Genomic DNA, 17711 nt, shown 5'->3' with positions numbered 1-17711 from the left:
GTGGTTAGGATCTGGAATGTGAGTGTGGTGGAGGCATGATCAATTGAGACATTGAAAAGGCAATTCGACTGTTGTCTTACAAGGTGATTGTTTACTGGGTCCCCTGATACCTGCACGCTGATATTTTCCAGAGATTTGGACAACCTCCATCAGGCCTCTCATTGCGCTGCTGTCGGCCTATCACATGTGAATTGAGAGAGCAGTGTAGTAGGGGCAGCATGGTTACACAGTGGTTAGCATTGCTGCCTACGGCGTAGAGGACCCGGGTTCGAATCCCGGCCCTGGGTCACTGTCCGTGTGGAGTTTGCACATTCTCCCCGTGTTTGCGTGGGTTTCACCCCCACAACCCAAAGATGTGCAGGGTAGGTGGATTGGCCCCTTAATTGGAAAAACAAGTAATTGGGTAGTGTAAATCTATATAAAGAGAGCAGTGTGATAAGTGTCTCTTTAATAAAGAGCAGTGTGAGTGTCTTTTTAATAGAGAGCAGTGTAGCGAGTGTTTCTTTAATACAGTAGAGAGAGCAGTGTGGTGAGTGTCTCTTTAATAGAGAGAGCAGTTTGGTGAGTGTCTCTTTAAGAGAGAGAGAGAGCAGTGCGGTGAGTGTCTCTTTAAGAGAGAGAGCAGTGTGGTGAGTGTCTCTTTAATAGAGATAGCAGTGTGGTGAGTGTCTCTTTGAGAGAGAGAGCAGTATGGTGAGTGTCTCTTTAAGAGAGAGGGAGCAGTGTGGGGAGTGTCTCTTTAAGAGAGAGAGAGAGAGAGAGAGAGAGCAGTGTGGTGAGTGTCTCTTTAAGAGAGAGCAGTGCGGTGAGTGTCTCTTTAAGAGAGATAGCAGTGTGGTGAGTGTCTCTTTAAGAGAGAGAGAGAGCAGTGCGGTGAGTGTCTCTTTGAGAGAGAGAGAGAGATAGCAGTGTGGTGAGTGTCTCTTTAAGAGAGAGAGAGAGAGCAGTATGGTGAGTGTCTCTTTAAGAGAGAGAGAGAGAGAGAGAGAGCAGTGTGGGGAGTGTCTCTTTAAGAGTGTCTCTGCGGGCGCAGCGCGCAGGCGCGCCCTGCTGCTCACAGCGCATGCGCAGTGCACCTCCCTCTCCGCTCCGGCTCCAAGATGGTGAGGACGCGCCCGCGGCTCCGGGAACTCAATCCGCCGTCATCCGCCCGCCCGGGAGCCATCGGCGGCCGCAAAACCCCCGCCGCCCCGCTCCGCACCCCCCACTAACCCGGCAGCTCAGCATTGGGCGGCGGCGCGAAGTTTAAACCCGAGCGATGTTGGCGGCGGAGACCCCGGGCCCCGATCGGCCCGGCCCGGCCCGGCCCGGGAGGGGAGGGGAGGGGAAGGGTGGTGGTTGGGTTGAGGGGGCTGTTTGGGGCGTGAGGAGGGGTATTTGGGGTTTGGGGGAGGGGGTGGGGGGGTTTTGGGGGAGGGGGTGGGGGGGGTTTTGGGGGAGGGGGTGGGGGGGTTTTGGGGGAGGGGGTGGGGGGGTTTTGGGGGAGGGGGTGGGGGGGGTTTTGGGGGAGGGGGTGGGGGGGGCTTTGGGGTGGGGGGGGCTTTGGGGGAGGGGGGGTGTTTGGGGAGGGGTATTTGGGGTTGTGGGGTGGTTGGGTTTGGGGAGGGGGGGTTGGTGGTGGTTGGGTTGAGGGGGGCTGTTTGGGGCGTGGGGAGGGGTATTGGGGTTGGGGGGGTATTTGGGGCGTGGGGAGGGGTATTTGGGGTTGGGGGGAGGGGTATTTGGGGTTGGGGGGGTATTTGGGGCGTGGGGAGGGGTATTTGGGGTTGGGGGGAGGGGTATTTGGGGTTGGGGGGGTATTTGGGGCATGGGGAGGGGTATTTGGGGTTGGGGGGAGGGGTATTTGGGGTTGGGGGGAGGGGTATTGGGTTGGGGGAGGGGTATTTGGGGTTGGGGGGGGTATTTGGGGCATGGGGAGGGTATTTGGGGTTGGGGGGAGGGGTATTTGGGGTTGGGGGGAGGGGTATTTGGGGTTGGGGGGGGTGTTTGGGGCTAGGGGGGTATTTGGGGCGTGGGGAGGGGTATTTGGGGCATGGGAGGGGTGTTTGGGGTTGGGGGGGGGGGTGTTTGAGGTTATTGTCCTCTCCGGGGCTGTGACGTTGTTGCCGTTCCTCCTCCAGGCCAAACGCACCAAGAAGGTGGGGATCGTGGGGAAATACGGCACCCGCTACGGAGCCTCCCTCCGCAAAATGGTGAAGAAGATCGAGATCAGTCAGCACGCCAAATACACCTGCTCCTTCTGCGGGAAGGTGAGAGACACACGCACCCCACCCCCCCCCACACCCCCCCACACCCACCCCCCCACCCCCCCCCCCACCCACACACACCCCACCCCCCCCCCCCACACCCCCACCCCCCACACACACCACACCCCCACCACACCACCCCCCCCCACACACACCACCCCACCCCAACACACACCACCCCCCCACACACACCCCCCCCCACCCCCACACACACACCCCACCCCCACACACACACGCCCCACGTCCCCACCAAACCCCCCCCCACACAGCCCCCCACGTCCCCCACACAAACCCCCCCCCCCACACCCCACACACACACCCCCCCCACCACACACACCGCACACCACGCCCCACACACACACGCCCACAACCGCCCCCCACACACACACCCAACCCCCACACACACAAACCCCCACCCCCACACAGACCCCCCCCACACACACACACAACCCCCCACAGACACACACACACACACACACACACACCCTACCCACACACACACCCGCAACCCCCCACACACCACACGCCCCCAGCCCCCCACACACACACGCCCCCCCCACACACACACCGCCCCCCAACACACCCAGCCGCCCGCCCGTCCACCACACACCACCGCCCCCCACACCCACACTCCCCCCCCACACACACCCTCCCCACACACCCACGCCCACCCGCCACACAACCCCCCCCCACACAACCCTCCCGGGCCGCAAACCCACCCTCTCCCCCACACCCACCTCACCCTCCCCCCACACCCCCACACACAGACCCCCCCCCACAGGCACCCAGAGAGAGAGACACACCCACCCACAGAGTAAGAGACCCCCACACACACCCAGAGAGACAGAGACCCCCCCCCCACACACACACACACACCCAGAGAGACAGAGACCCCCCCACACACACCCAGATAGTGAGAGACACCCCCCACACACCCACAGAGCGAGAGACCCCCCCCCCCCCCCCCCCCCCCCCCCCCCCCCCCCCCACACACACACACCCACCGAAAGAAACACATCCACAGGGAGGCCCCCCTCGCGCAGACCTAGACACTCACCCGGAGACGTACTCACAGAGAGAGGCCCTGACACAGAGACTGAGACCCTGAATGTCAGGGGTTTGAGAGAAAGCGGGGGTGAGATTCTGAATTTGGATTATCAGCCATGATCACTTTTTTTTTTAATTTAGTGTACCCAATTATTATTATTTTTTCCCAATTAAGGGGCAATTTAGCATGTCCAATCCACCCAACCTGCACATCTTTGGGTTGTGGGGGTGAGACCCACGCAGACACTGGGAGAATGTGCAAACTCCACACGGACAGTGACCCAGAGCCTGGATCGAACCTGGGTCCTCAGTGCTGTGAGGGAGCAGTGCTAACCACTGCGCCACCCTGCTGCCTGAGCCATGATCACATTGAATGGTGGTGCAGGCTATGTTTCTGACAGCAGAGAGACCCCAACAGAGACCGAGCCATACAGACCCCCAGCTCGGCATCCCCATCAGTACTGTACCAGTGACCGGCCTCCCCCAGCGTTACACAGTGACCACCCTCTATTAGCCACTGCTGTACCCCGGTGTTACACAGTGACAGACTCTATTACCCACTGCTGTACCCCGGTGTTATACAGTGACCGCCCTCTGTTACCCACTGCTGTACCCCGGTGTTACACAGTGACCGCCCTCTATTAGCCACTGCTGTACCCCAGCGTTATACAGTGACCGCCCTCTATTACCCACTGCTGTACCCCAGTGTTATACAGTGACCGCCCTCTATTAGCCACTGCTGTACCCCAGTGTTATACAGTGACCGCCCTCTATTAGCCACTGCTGTACCCCAGCGTTATACAGTGACCGCCCTCTATTAGCCACTGCTGTACCCCGGTGTTATACAGTGACAGACTCTATTACCCACTGCTGTACCCAGCGTTATACAGTGACCGCCCTCTATTAGCCACTGCTGTACCCCGGTGTTATACAGTGACAGACTCTATTAGCCACTGCTGTACCCCAGTGTTATACAGTGACCGCCCTCTATTAACCACTGCTGTACCCCAGTGTTATACAGTGATCGCCCTCTATTAGCCACTGCTGTACCCAGTGTTATACAGTGACCGCCCTCTATTAGCCACTGCTGTACCCCAGTGTTATACAGTGACCGCCCTCTATTAGCCACTGCTGTACCCCAGTGTTATACAGTGACCGCCCTCTATTAGCCACTGCTGTACCCCAGCGTTATACAGTGACCGCCCTCTATTAGCCACTGCTGTACCCAGCGTTATACAGTGACAGACTCTATTAACCAGTGCTGTACCCAGCGTTATACAGTGACCGCCCTCTATTAGCCACTGCTGTACCCCGGTGTTATACAGTGACAGACTCTATTAGCCACTGCTGTACCCCAGTGTTATACAGTGACCGCCCTCTATTAACCACTGCTGTACCCCAGTGTTATACAGTGATCGCCCTCTATTAGCCACTGCTGTACCCAGTGTTATACAGTGACCGCCCTCTATTAGCCACTGCTGTACCCCAGTGTTATACAGTGACCGCCCTCTATTAGCCACTGCTGTACCCCGGTGTTATACAGTGACCGCCCTCTATTACCCACTGCTGTACCCCGGTGTTATACAGTGACCGCCCTCTATTACCCACTGCTGTACCCCAGTGTTATACAGTGACCGCCCTCTATTAGCCACTGCTGTACCCCAGTGTTATACAGTGACCGCCCTCTATTAGCCACTGCTGTACCCCAGCGTTATACAGTGACGCCCTCTATTAGCCACTGCTGTACCCCAGCGTTATACAGTGACCGCCCTCTATTAGCCACTGCTGTACCCCGGTGTTATACAGTGACAGACTCTATTACCCACTGCTGTACCCAGCGTTATACAGTGACCGCCCTCTATTAGCCACTGCTGTACCCCAGCGTTATACAGTGACCGCCCTCTATTACCCACTGCTGTACCCCAGCGTTATACAGTGACAGACTCTATTACCCACTGCTGTACCCCAGCGTTATACAGTGACCGCCCTCTATTAGCCACTGCTGTACCCCGGTGTTATACAGTGACAGACTCTATTACCCACTGCTGTACCCCAGTGTTATACAGTGACAGACTCTATTAACCACTGCTGTACCCAGCGTTATACAGTGACAGACACTATTTGCCACTGCTGTACCCCAGTGTTATACGGTGACAGTCTCTATTAGCCACTGCTGTACCTCAGTGTTAGATAATAGATCATAGAATTTACAGTGCAGAAGGAGGCCATTCGGCCCATCGAGTCTGCACCGGCTCTTGGAAAGAGCACCCTACCCAAGCCCACACCCCTACCCTATCCCCATAACCCAGTAACCTCACCCAACACTAAGAGCAATTTTGGACACTAAGGGCAATTTAGCATGGCCAATCCACCTAACCACCTTAATGCCTTTTAGAATACCCAAAACCTCCCCCTTCCTTATGCCAACATAGAACAGTACAGCACAGAACAGGCCCTTCGGCCCTCAATGTTGTGCCGAGCCATGATCACCCTACTCAAACCCACGTATCCACCCTATACCCATAACCCAACAACCCCCCCCCCCTAACCTTACTTTTATTAGGACACTACGGGCAATTTAGCATGGCCAATCCACCTAACCCGCACATCTTTGGACTGTGGGAGGAAACTGGAGCACCCGGAGGAAACCCACGCACACACGGGGAGGACGTGCAGACTCCGCACAGACAGTGACCCAAGCCGGGAATCGAACCTGGGACCCTGGAGCTGTGAAGAAACTGTGCTAACCACTATACTACCGTGCTGTCCAGTGTTATACAGTGACCGGCCCCGATTAACCAGTGCTGTACCTGGTGTTGTGCTGCTTGCACAGTGGATGTTTTATGATGCTGACAGTGATTCTCCTGCTATGAGTGACACCAGTTTTTCTTTCACAGACAAAGATGAAGCGCAGAGCAGTCGGGATCTGGCATTGTGGATCTTGTATGAAAACAGTGGCTGGAGGAGCCTGGGCCTACAAGTGAGTGTCTGTCTGGGGAGTGTGGGTTGGACAGTGAAGACTGGTTGGACAGTTTGGGATGGGGCTCGGTGAGGGTAGGGAGGTTTGCAATGGATAAGGTGAAGGAACCCTTCAGGAACCAGTGACTATAATATGATAGAATTCACTCTGCAGTTTGAGAGAGAGAAGCTGCAATCAGATGTAACGGTATTACAATTAAATAAGGGTAACTACAAAGACATGAGGGAGGAGCTGGCCAGAGTTGATTGGAAGGGGAGCCTAGCAGGGAAGGCAGTGGAACAGCAATGGCAGGAGTTTTTGGGGGTTATTCGGGAGGCACAGCAGAAATTCATCCCAAGGAGGAGGAAACATGCTAAGGGGAGGACAAGGCATCCATGGCTGATGAGGGATGTCAAGGACAGCATAAAGGCTAAAGAAAAATAATATGAAGTTGCGAGGATTAATGGGAAACTAGAGGATTGGGAAGCCTTTAAAAGCAATCAAGAGGACAACTAAAAATGCAATATGGGGGGAGAAGATGAAGTACGAGTGCAAGCTAGCTAGTAATATAAAGGTAGATAGGAAGAGACTTTTTCAATATATAAAGGGTAAGAGAGACAAAAATATACATTGGACCACTGGAAAATGTGGCTGAAGAAGTGCGGCAGCATAGTGCTTCACAGCTCCAGGGTCCCAGGTTCGCTTCTCGGCTTGGGTCACTGTCTGTGCGGAGTCTGCACGTTCTCCCCGTGTGTGTGGGTTTCCTCCGGGTGCTCAGGTGTCCCCTCACAGTCCAAAGATACGGACTCTGGGAATGGTCAGAATAAATACGTGGCTTGAGAGATGGTGCAGGAGGGAGGGGTTCAGATTTCTGGGACATTGGAACCAGTTCTGGGGGCGGTGGGACCATTACAAATCGGATGGTTTACACCTGGGCAGGGCTGGAACCAATGTCCTAGGGGGTGCTTTTGCTAACACTGTTGGGGAGGTTTTAAACTAATGAGGCAGGGGGGTGGGAACCAGATTAGGAAATTAGAGGTCAGTAAAGAGGCAGCAACTAAAGCCAGTAAGGTACTAGATAATAAACTCAATGTGACTAGGGGGAAGAGTAGACAGGGAAGAGATGATGAACGCAAAGCGACAGGTGGTCTGAGGTGCATTTGTTTTAATGCAAGAAGTGTAGCAGGTAAGGCAGATGAATTTAGGGCTTGGATTAGCACCTGGGAATATGATGTTATTGTTATTACGGAGATTTGGTTGAGGGAAGGGCAGGACTGGGAACTAAATATCCCAGGGTACAGATGCTTAGGAGGGATAGAGAGGGAGGTAAAAGGGGTGGAGGAGTTGCATTACTGGTTCGAGCTAAGAAATAGGAAGGGTGCAGTAACATTGTTGGGACTTTACTACAGGCCTCCCAGAAGCCAGCGTGAAGTAGAGGTACAAATATGTAAAAACAGATTATAGAAAAATGTAGATGGAATAGGGTGGTTGTGACGGGAGATTTTAACTTCCCCAACATTGAATGGGACACATGTAGTGTTGGAGGCGTAGATGGAGCAGAATTTGTAAGGAGAGTTTTTTAGAGCAGTATGTAAATAGTCCAACTCGGGAAGGGGTCAGACTGGACCTGGTATTGGGGAATGATCCTGGCCAGGTGGTTGATGTTTCAGTCTGTGATTACTTTGGGAATAGCGATCACAATTCCGTAAGTTTTAGAATACTCATGGACAAGGACAAGAGTGGTCCTAAAGGATGAGTGCTAAATTGGGGAAAGGCCAAGTATAACAAAATTCGGCAGGAGCTAGGGAATGTGGATTGGGAACAGCTATTTAAGGGTATATCCACATTTGAAATGTGGGAGTCTTTTAAGGAAAGGTTGATTAGAGTGCAGGACAGACATGTCCCTGTGAAAATGAGGGATAGAAATGGCAAGATTAGGGAACCATGGATGACGGGTGAAATTGTGAGACTAGCTAAGATGAAAAAGGAAGCATACATAAGATCGAGGTGACTTAAAACTGATGAAGCTATGGAGGAATATCGGGAAAGTAGGACAAATCTCAAACACGCAATAAAGAGGGCTAAAAGGGGTCATGAAATATCTTTTGTTAACAGGGTTAAGGAAAATCCCAAAGCCTTTTATTCGTATATAAGGAGCAAGAGGGTAACTAGAGAAAGGATTGGCCCACTCAAAGACAAAAGAGGGAATTTATGCGTGGAGTCAGAGGAAATGAGTGAGCTTCTTAATGAGTACTTTGCATCGGTATTCACAAAGGAGAGGGACATGACGGATGTTGAGGTTGGGGATGGATGTTTAAATACTCTAGGTCAGCAGGGTAGCATGGTGGTTAGCATAAATGCTTCACAGCTCCAGGGTCCCAGGTTCGATTCCCGGCTGGGTCACTGTCTGTGTGGAGTCTGCACGTCCTCCCCCTGTGTGCGTGGGTTTCCTCCGGGTGCTCCGGTTTCCTCCCACAGTCCAAAGATGTGCGGGTTTGGTGGATTGGCCATGCTAAATTGCCCGTAGTGTCCTAATAAAAGTAAGGTTAAGGGGGGGGTTGGGTTATGGGTATAGGGTGGATACGTGGGCTTGAGTAGGGTGATCATGTCTCGGCACAACATTGAGGGCCGAAGGGCCTGTTCTGTGCTGTACTGTTCTATGTTCTATGTCGGCATAAGGAAGGGGGAGGTTTTGGGTATTCTAAAAGGCATTAAGGTGCACAAGTCCCCTGGACCGGATGGGATCTATCCCAGGTTACTGAGGGAAGCGAGGGACGAAATAGCTGGAGCCTTAACAGATATCTTTGCAGCATCCTTGAGCACGGGTGAGGTCCTGGAGAATTGCTAATGTTGTCCCTTTGTTTAAGAAGGGTAGCGGGGATAATCTAGGGAATTATAGACCTGTGAGCTTGACGTCAGTGGTAGGCAAACTGTTGGAGAAGATACTGAGGGATAGGATCTATTCACATTTGGAAGAAAATAGACTTATCAGTGAACGGCAGCATGGTTTTGTGCAGGGAAGGTCATATCTTACAAACCTGATAGAATTATTTGAGGAAATGACAAAGTTAATTGATGAGGCTGTAGATGTCATATACATGGACTTCAGTAAGGCCTTTGATAAAGTTTCCCATGGCAGGTTGATGGAAAAAGTGACGTCGTAAGGGGTTCAGGGTGTACTAGCTAGATCAGGGGTGGGCAAACTACGGCCCGCGGGCCGCATGCGGCCCGCCAAAGGTATTTCTGCGGCCCACCAAGTCATAAAAATTTTTTTTTTTTTTTTAAGGTTAATGGGGGGGGGGGGGGGGGGGGGGCTGTTGGGTTACTTACTGGTATAGGGTGGATACGTTGACTTGAGTAGGGTGATCATTGCTCGGCACAACGTCGAGGGCCGAAGGGCCTGTTCTGTGCTGTACTGTTCTATGTTCTATATGAGGCGCCCAGAATCATAACCGGGTGAAGTAATTATTTTACTTAATATACTATGCGGCCCTTTGTGAATTGTGAATTTCTGAATGTGGCCCTTGCACGGAAAAGTTTGCCCACCCCTGAGCTAGATGGATAAAGAACTATATAATCATAGAATTTACAGTGCAGAAGGAGGCCATTCAGCCCATCGAGTCTGCACCAGCTCTTGGAAAGAGCACCCTTCCCAAGGTCAACACCTCCACCCTATCCCAATAACCCACTAACCCCAACCAACACTACGGGCAATTTTGGACAATAAGGGCAATTTAGCATGGCCAATCCACCTTAGTGCACATCTTTGGACTGTGGGAGGAAACCGGAGTACCCGGAGGAAACCCACGCACACACGGGGAGGATGTGCAGACTCTGCACAGACAGTGACCCAAGCCGGAATCGAACCTTGGACCCTGGATCTGTGAAGCGATTGTCGTATCCACAATGCTACCGGGCTGGGCAACAGGAGACAGAGTAGTGGTGGAAGGGAGTGTCTCAAAATGGAGAAAGGTGACTAGTGATCTAGTGATGTTCCACAAGGACTCGTGCTCGGACCACTGTTGTTTATGATATACATAAATGATCTGGAGGAAGGTATAGGTGATCTGATGAGCAAGTTGACATGGGCTGGTTTAGCTCACTGGGCTAAATCGCTGGCTTTTAAAGCAGGCCAGAGTCCGGTTTGAATCCCGTAACAGCCTTCCCGAACAGTTACCGGAATGTGGCGACGAGGGGCTTTTCAGAGTAACTTCATTTGAAGTCTACTCGTGACAATAAGCGATTTTCATTTTTTTTTTCAAGTTCGCAGATGATACTAAGATTGATGGAGTTGCAGATAGCGAGCAGGACTGTCAGAGAATACAGCAAAATATAGATAGATTGGAGAGTTAGGCAGAGAAATGGCAGATGGAGTTCAATCCAGGCAAATGCGAGGTGATGCATTTTGGAAGATCGGACTACATGGTCAATGGAAGGGTCTTGGGGAAAATTGATGTACAGAGAGATCTGGGAGTTCAGGTACTTGTACCCTGAAGGTGGCAACGCAGGTTGATAGAGTGGTCAAGAAGGCATACAGCATGCTTGCCTTCATCGGACGGGGTATTGAGTACAAGAGTCGGTAGGTCATGTTACAGTTGTATCGGACTTTGGTTCAGGCCACATTTGGAATACTGAACATAGAACATAACAGCGCAGGACAGGCCCTTCGGCCCTCGATGTTGCGCCGACCTGTGAAACCCCTCTAAAGCCCATCTACACGATTCCCTTATCGTCCATATGCCTATCCAATGACCATTTGAATGCGTTTAGTGTTGGCGAGTCCACTCCTGTTGTGCAGTTCTGGTCGCCACATTACCAGAAGGATGTGGATGCTTTAGAGAAGGTGCAGAGGAGGTTCACCAGGATGTTGCCTGGTATGGAGGGTGCTAGCTATGAAGAAAGGTTGAGTAGATTAGGATTGTTTTTGTTGGAAAAACGGAGGTTGAGGAGGGACATGATTGAGGTCTACAAAATTATGAGGTATGGACAGGGTGGATAGCAACAAGCTTTTTCCCCAGAGTGGGGGTGTCAATTACAAGGGGTCACGATTTCAAGGTGAGAGGGGGAAAGTTTAAGGGAGATGTGCGTGGGAAGTTTTTTTTTTACGCAGAGGGTGGTGGGTGCCTGGAACGCTTTACCAGCCGAGGTGGTAGAGGTGGGCACGATAGCATAATTTTAAAATGCATCTAGACAGATATATGAAGAATGAGCGGGGAACAGAGGGATGTAGATCCTTGGAAAATAGGCGACAGGTTTAGATAAAGGATCTGGATCGGCGCAGGCTAGGAGGGCCGAAGGGCCTGTTCCTGTGCTGTAATTTTCTGAATGTCCCGTGGCACTGGTAGCAATCCTGAGATTACTCCCTTTGAGGTCCTACTTTTTAACTTATCTCCTAACTCCCTAAATTGTGATTGTGGGACCTCATCCCGTTTTTTACCTATATCGTTGGTGCCTATATGCACCACGACAACTGGCTGTTCACCCTCCCCCTTCAGTATGTCCTGCAGCCGATCGGAGACATCCCTGACCCGAGCACCCGGGAGGCAATGTACCATTCGGGTGTCTAGTTTTCGACCACAGAAACGCCTGTCTACTCCCCTTACTGAGGAAATGAATAAATGAATGTGATAAAATTAGGCACTAGGACCCTGAGGGCACTGTGGTCACAGACAGAACAAAGGAAAGCAGAAGTTTCATGGCTCGCGGGGGATGGTAACCTCGTGGTCAGAAGGAATCAAAGATGCTGGGGTTACAATGCAAAGTGACCAATTAGGATATAGGGCCAGGTCAGGAGGTGTATAGAATGACCAATGGGAAGCTTATATGTGAATCTTACTGTGATTTTGAATATATCAGCAGAAGCTTCTTTGTATTCTGTCTCTCTTTATTCTGGGCTCTCAGAAGACAGTGTGTGTGTCCTGAGGTCCTATGGATTGAGTCAGCCTTGCAAGTTGGTTATTATTAAATGATATGATACCTGCAAATCCATCTCAGATTTTATTGAATCTAGACTGACAGCAAATTAACCAGGAACCCACATTACGATTGAATCCCATATGACTATAGCCCTGCCGGTCTTTTTCCCGCCCTTCTGTGCAGCAGAGCCAGCCACGGTGCCATGACCCTGGCTACTACTGCCTTCCCTTTGGTGAGTCATCTCCCCCAACAGTATCCAAAACGGTATACCTGTTTTGGAGGGAGATGACCGCAGGGGGCACCTGCACTGCCTTCCTGCTCTTTCTCTGCCTTTTGGTCACCAATTCCCTGTCTCCATCACCAATCCTAATCTGCGGTGTGACCAACTCACTGAACATGCTATCCACGACCTCCTCAGCATCGTGGATGCTCCAAAGTGAGTCCACCCGCAGCTCCAGAGCCGTCATGCGGTCTAACAGGAGCTGCAGCTGGACACACTTCCCGCACATGAAGGAGCCAGGGGCATCGGCCGCGTCCCTGAACTTCCACAATTGAGCACAAGGAGCATAACACAGGTCTGGGATCTCCTGCCATTTTTACCCTTTACCTTCACTGACTATAAATATAGTATCAAGTAATGAATAAGTGAAAGGAATAAGGATTTTACTTACAACACAGAGTTGAATTTCTCACAGCTACTGCTAATTGGAGCACTTTCCTTACCAGCCAATCAGGTTGGGTGGATTTGCCACGCTATATTGCCAGTTGGGTGGGGTTACTGGCTAATGGGGACAGGGTGGGTTTGTGGGCTTTGGTAGGGTGCTCTTTCCAAGAGCCAGTGCAGACTCGATGGGCCGAATGGCTTCCTTCTGCACTGTAAATTCTATGAATAGGAAGCAAAGAAATGGCAGAGGAACTGAATAGTTACTTTGCATCAGTCTTCACGGTGGAAGACACCAGTGGGATGCCAGAGCTCCAGGAGAACCAGGGGGCAGAGGTGAGTGTAGTGGCCATTACTAAGGAGAAGGTTCTGGGAAATTGAAAGGTCTGAAGGTGGATAAGTCACCTGGACCGGATGGACTACACCCCAGGGTTCTAAAAGAGGTAGCTGAAGAGATTGTGGAGGCATTAGTGATGATCTTTCAGGAATCACTGGAGGCAGGAAGGGTCCCAGAGGACTGGAAAGTGGCTAATGTAACCTCCCTGTTTAAGAAGGGAGGGAGGCAGCAGACTTGAAATATGGGCCGGTTAGCCTGACTTTGGTCATTGGTAAGATTTTAGAGTCTGTTATTAAAGATGGGATTGCGGAGTACTTGGAAGTGCATGGTAAAATAGGACTGAGTCAGCACGGCTTTGTCAAAGGGAGGTCATGTCTGCCAAATCTGTTAGAGTTCTTTGAGGAGGTAACAAGGAAGTTAGACAAAGGAGAACCAGTGGATGTGATTTATTTAGATTTCCAGAAGGCCTTTGACAAGATGCTGCATAGGAGACTTAAATAAGTTAAGAGCCCATGGTGTTAAGGGTAAGATCCTGGCATGGATAGAGGATTGGCTGACTGGCAGAAGGCAGAGAGTGGGGATAAAGGGGTCTTTTTCAGGATGGCAGCCGGTGACTAGTGGTGTGCCTCAGGGGTCAGTGCTGGGACCACAACTTTTCACAATATACATTAATGATCTGGAAGAAGGAACTGAAGGCACTGTTGCTAAGTTTGCAGATGATACAAAGATCTGCAGAGGGACAGGTAGTATTGAGGAAGCAGGGGGGCTGCAGAAGGGCTTGGACAGGCTAGGAGAGTGGGTAATGAAGTGGCAGATGGAATACAATGTGGAAAAGTGTGAGGTTATGCACTTTAGAAGGAGAAATGGAGGCATAGACTATTTTCTAAATGGGGAAATGTTTAGGAAATCTGAAGCACAAAGGGGCTTGGGAGTCCTTGTTCACGATTCTCTTAAGGTTAACGTGCAGGTTCAGTCGGCAGTTAAGAAAGCAAATGCGATGTTAGCATTCATGTCAAGAGGGCTAGAATACAAGACCAGGGATGCACTTCTGAGGCTGTATAAGGCTCTGGTCAGACCCCATTTTGAGTATTGTGAGCAGTTTTGGGTCCCGTATCTAAGGAAGGATGTGCTGGCCTTGGCAAGGGTCCAGGGGAGGTTCACAAGAATGATCCCTGGAATGAATATTCAAGAGGCGGCTGGATATAGCACTTGAGAAGAATGGGATCAAAGGCTATGGCGAGAAAGCAGGATTAGGCTATTGAGTTGGATGATCAGCCATGATCGTGATGAATGGCAGAGCAGGCTCGAAGGGCCAAAAGAACAAAGAAAATTACAGCACAGGAACAGGCCCTTCGGCCCTCCCAGCCTGCGCCGACCCAGATCCTTTATTTAAACCTGTCTCCTACTTTCCAAGGTCTACTTCCCTCTGTTCCCACCCGTTCATATACCTGTCTAGCTGCCTCTTAAATAATGCTATCGTGCCCGCCTCTACCACCTCCGCTGGTAAAGCATTCCAGGCACCCACCACCCTCTGCGTAAAAAAACTTCCCACGCACATCTCCCTTAAACTTTCCCCCTCTCACCTTGAAATCGTGACCCCTTGTAACTGACACCCCGACTCTTGGGAAAAGCTTGTTGCTATCCACCCCGTCCATACCTCTCATAAGTTTGTAGACCTCAATCATGTCCCCCCTCAACCTCCGTCTTTCCAACGAAAACAATCCTAATCTACTCAACCTTTCTTCATAACTAGCACCCTCCATACCTGGCAACATCCTGGTGAACCTCCTCTGCACCCTCTCCAAAGCATCCACATCCTTCTGGTAATGTGGCGACCAGAACTGCACGCAGTATTCCAAATGTGGCCGAACCAAAGTCCTATACAACTGTAATATGACCTGCCAACTCTTGTACTCAAAAGGCCTCCTCCTGCTCCTATCTTCTATGTATCTATGAAGAACTGGTCATGTGAGGAACAGTTGAAGACTCTGGGTCTGTACTCGTTGGAGTTTAGAAGGATGAGGGGGGGGGGATCTTATTGAAACTTACAGGATACTGCAAGGTCCTGGATAGAGTGGACGTGGAGAGGATGTTTCCACTTGTAGGAAAAACTAGAAGCAGAGGACACCATCTCAGACTAAATGGACAATCCTTCAAAACAGAGATGAGATGGAATTTCTTCAGCCAGAGGGTGGTGAATCTGTGGAACTCTTTGCTGCAGAAGGCTGTGGAGGCCAAATCACTGAGTGTCTTTCGGGCAGAGATAGATAGATAGGTTCTTGATTAATAAGGGAATCAAGGGTTATGGGGAGAAGGCAGGAGAATGGGGATGAGAAAAATATCAGCCATGATTGAATGGGGGTCATCTCTGAGGGGCGCCACACTCTGCCCCGGTAGGGTCGGCTCTGAGGGGCGCTGCAACCTGTCCGGGGGGGGGGGGGGTCAGCTCTGAGGGGCACCGCCATCTGTCCGGGGGGGTGTCAGTGCTGTTCAGAAACTGTTGAGTGTTCTGTTTGATGACGTTTCCCTGCACCAGCTGATGCTGACTCTAGTTTCTCCCCCACCGATGCTCCCAGGCGTGCCGAGTATTTCTGGTGATTTTATTTCTCATTTCCGGAAGCTGCGGTATTTTGCTTCTGTTTCCGATAACCTGATCATTTATCTCATTTGGGTTTGTGAAATCTTGTTTAACATCCTGGGTTCTGAAAGTTGCTATACAAATGCAAGCAGTTCCTGTTTGACAAGGTTCAGGCTTATTCCTGATTTTGATTGGGAGGCGTGCGGGTGTAACCCAGTCGATTTGCTTTGACAAACTCTGATTATTTTTTTTTCCCTCCTTTCTTTGGCAGCACCACCTCGGCTGTCACCGTGAAGTCTGCAATTCGCCGTCTGCGGGAGCTGAAGGATCAGTGAGCACTGGTCGTGGAATCAACACCTTCCAGAAGTTTATGTATCAGCAAACTTGTTAATAAAATGTTAAAGACACGACTACTTCTATGTCATTGATTTACTGACTATCTAAACAACTGAACTGTGGGTGTTTTAACGCAAATTTAGAATGTATTTAGTCTGTTAACTGTTGTATGTAGCAATTTGTGAAATTTTGCATCCCCCAAATCTTAGGGTAATCTTCAGCATTACTCCATCCATAGTGAAACCTGATAAGTTCTGAGCAACGTAGTGAGGAACTGAAGGAAATTAGTATTAGTAAAGAAATGGTTTTGGAGAAATTAATGGGATTGAAGACTGGACAAATCTCCAGGGCCTGATGATCTCCATCCCAGAGTATTTAAGGAGGTGGCCTGAGAAATAGTAGATCCATTTGGTGATCATTTTCCAAAATTCTTTGGACTTTGGAATGGTTCCTATAGATTGGAGGGTAGCGAATGTAACTCCGCTATTCAAAAAGGGAGGTAGAGAGAAAGCAGGGAACTGTAGACCAGTGAGCATAACGTCGGTACGGGGATGTTGTTGGAGTCCATTATCAAGGATTTCATAGCACAGCGTTTGGAAAGCAGTGGTATAATCAGACAAAGTCAGCGTGGATTTACAAAAGGAAAATCATGCTTGACAAATCGAGTAGAATTCTTTGAAGATATAACTAGTAGAGTTGACCAGGGAGAACCGGTGGATGTGGTTTATTTAGGCTTTCAGAATGCTCTTGACAAGGTCTCAAAGAGCAGATTAATATGTAAAGCTAAGTGCATGGGATTGTGGGTAGTGTCAGATGGACAGAAAGCTGGTTCGCAGACCAGAAGCAAAAAGTTTGAATAAATGGGCCTTTTTCCAATTGGCAGGCAGTGTCTAGTGGGGTACCTCGGGGACCTGTACCAGGACTCCAAACTTTTCATATTATATATTAATGATTTGGACGAGGGAACTAAATGTATTGGGCTGGATTCTCCGTTACGTCGGCAGCACACCCATGCCAGGGAATTTCCTGACTGCATAGGGTTGCCCACGATGGGAAACCCCATTGGCCGGCTGGCGGGATACAGAATCCGCCTGTGATCTTGAAATTTGCAGATGATACAAAGTTGGGTGGGAGGGTGAGCTGTGAGGAGGATGCAGAGATGCTTCAGTGGGATTTGGACAGGCTGAGTGAGTGGGTACATGCATGGCAGATCCAGTATAATGTGGATAAATGTGAGGTTATCTGCTTTGGAAGCAAAAATAGGAAGTCAGATTATTATTTGAATGGGTGTAAATTGAGAGGCGGATACTCAGCGAGACCTTGGTGTCCTCGTGCATCAGTCGCTGAAAGTAAGCGCGCAGGTACAGCAGGTAGTAAAAAAGGCAAATGGTATGTTAGCTTTTGTAGCGAGAGGATTTGAGTATAGGAATAGAGATGTTTTACTGCAATTGTATAGGGCATTGGTGAGGCCACACCTGGAGTATTGTGTGCTGTTTTGGTGTCCTTATCTGAGGAAGGATGTTCTTGCTATGGGGGGAGGGCAGCGAGGGTTTACCAGGCTGATTCCTCGGATGGTGGGACTGTGATATGAGGAGAGACTAAGTGGGTTAGGATTATATTGATTGGAGTTT

At 50.5% G+C, this 17711-nt stretch overlaps 1 protein-coding gene across 1 annotated transcript; it reads left to right on the top strand.

Moving 5' to 3' along the window:
• Positions 1-1004: 1004 nt before the first annotated feature.
• Positions 1005-16154, top strand: rpl37a (ribosomal protein L37a). Its single transcript, XM_038790226.1, has 4 exons — positions 1005-1103; positions 2121-2249; positions 6191-6273; positions 16016-16154. Exons 1-4 carry the CDS (start codon positions 1101-1103, stop codon positions 16077-16079), a joined length of 279 nt encoding a protein of 92 aa, XP_038646154.1. The 5' UTR covers positions 1005-1100; the 3' UTR covers positions 16080-16154.
• The last annotated feature ends 1557 nt before the right edge of the window (positions 16155-17711 follow it).

The sequence above is a fragment of the Scyliorhinus canicula genome, chromosome 2, assembly GCF_902713615.1.
Source record: "Scyliorhinus canicula chromosome 2, sScyCan1.1, whole genome shotgun sequence".
Taxonomy (NCBI): domain Eukaryota; kingdom Metazoa; phylum Chordata; class Chondrichthyes; order Carcharhiniformes; family Scyliorhinidae; genus Scyliorhinus; species Scyliorhinus canicula.
Note: the sequence above shows the minus strand (reverse complement) of the source record. Positions and strands in the feature narration are given on the sequence as shown.

Excerpts from the sequence above, each read along its gene's own strand:
- rpl37a (XM_038790226.1), top strand. Across the intron at positions 2,250-6,190 it reads CCTGCTCCTTCTGCGGGAAG|ACAAAGATGAAGCGCAGAGC; the intron begins GTGAGAGACACA and ends TTTCTTTCACAG. Across the intron at positions 6,274-16,015 it reads GGAGGAGCCTGGGCCTACAA|CACCACCTCGGCTGTCACCG; the intron begins GTGAGTGTCTGT and ends TTTCTTTGGCAG.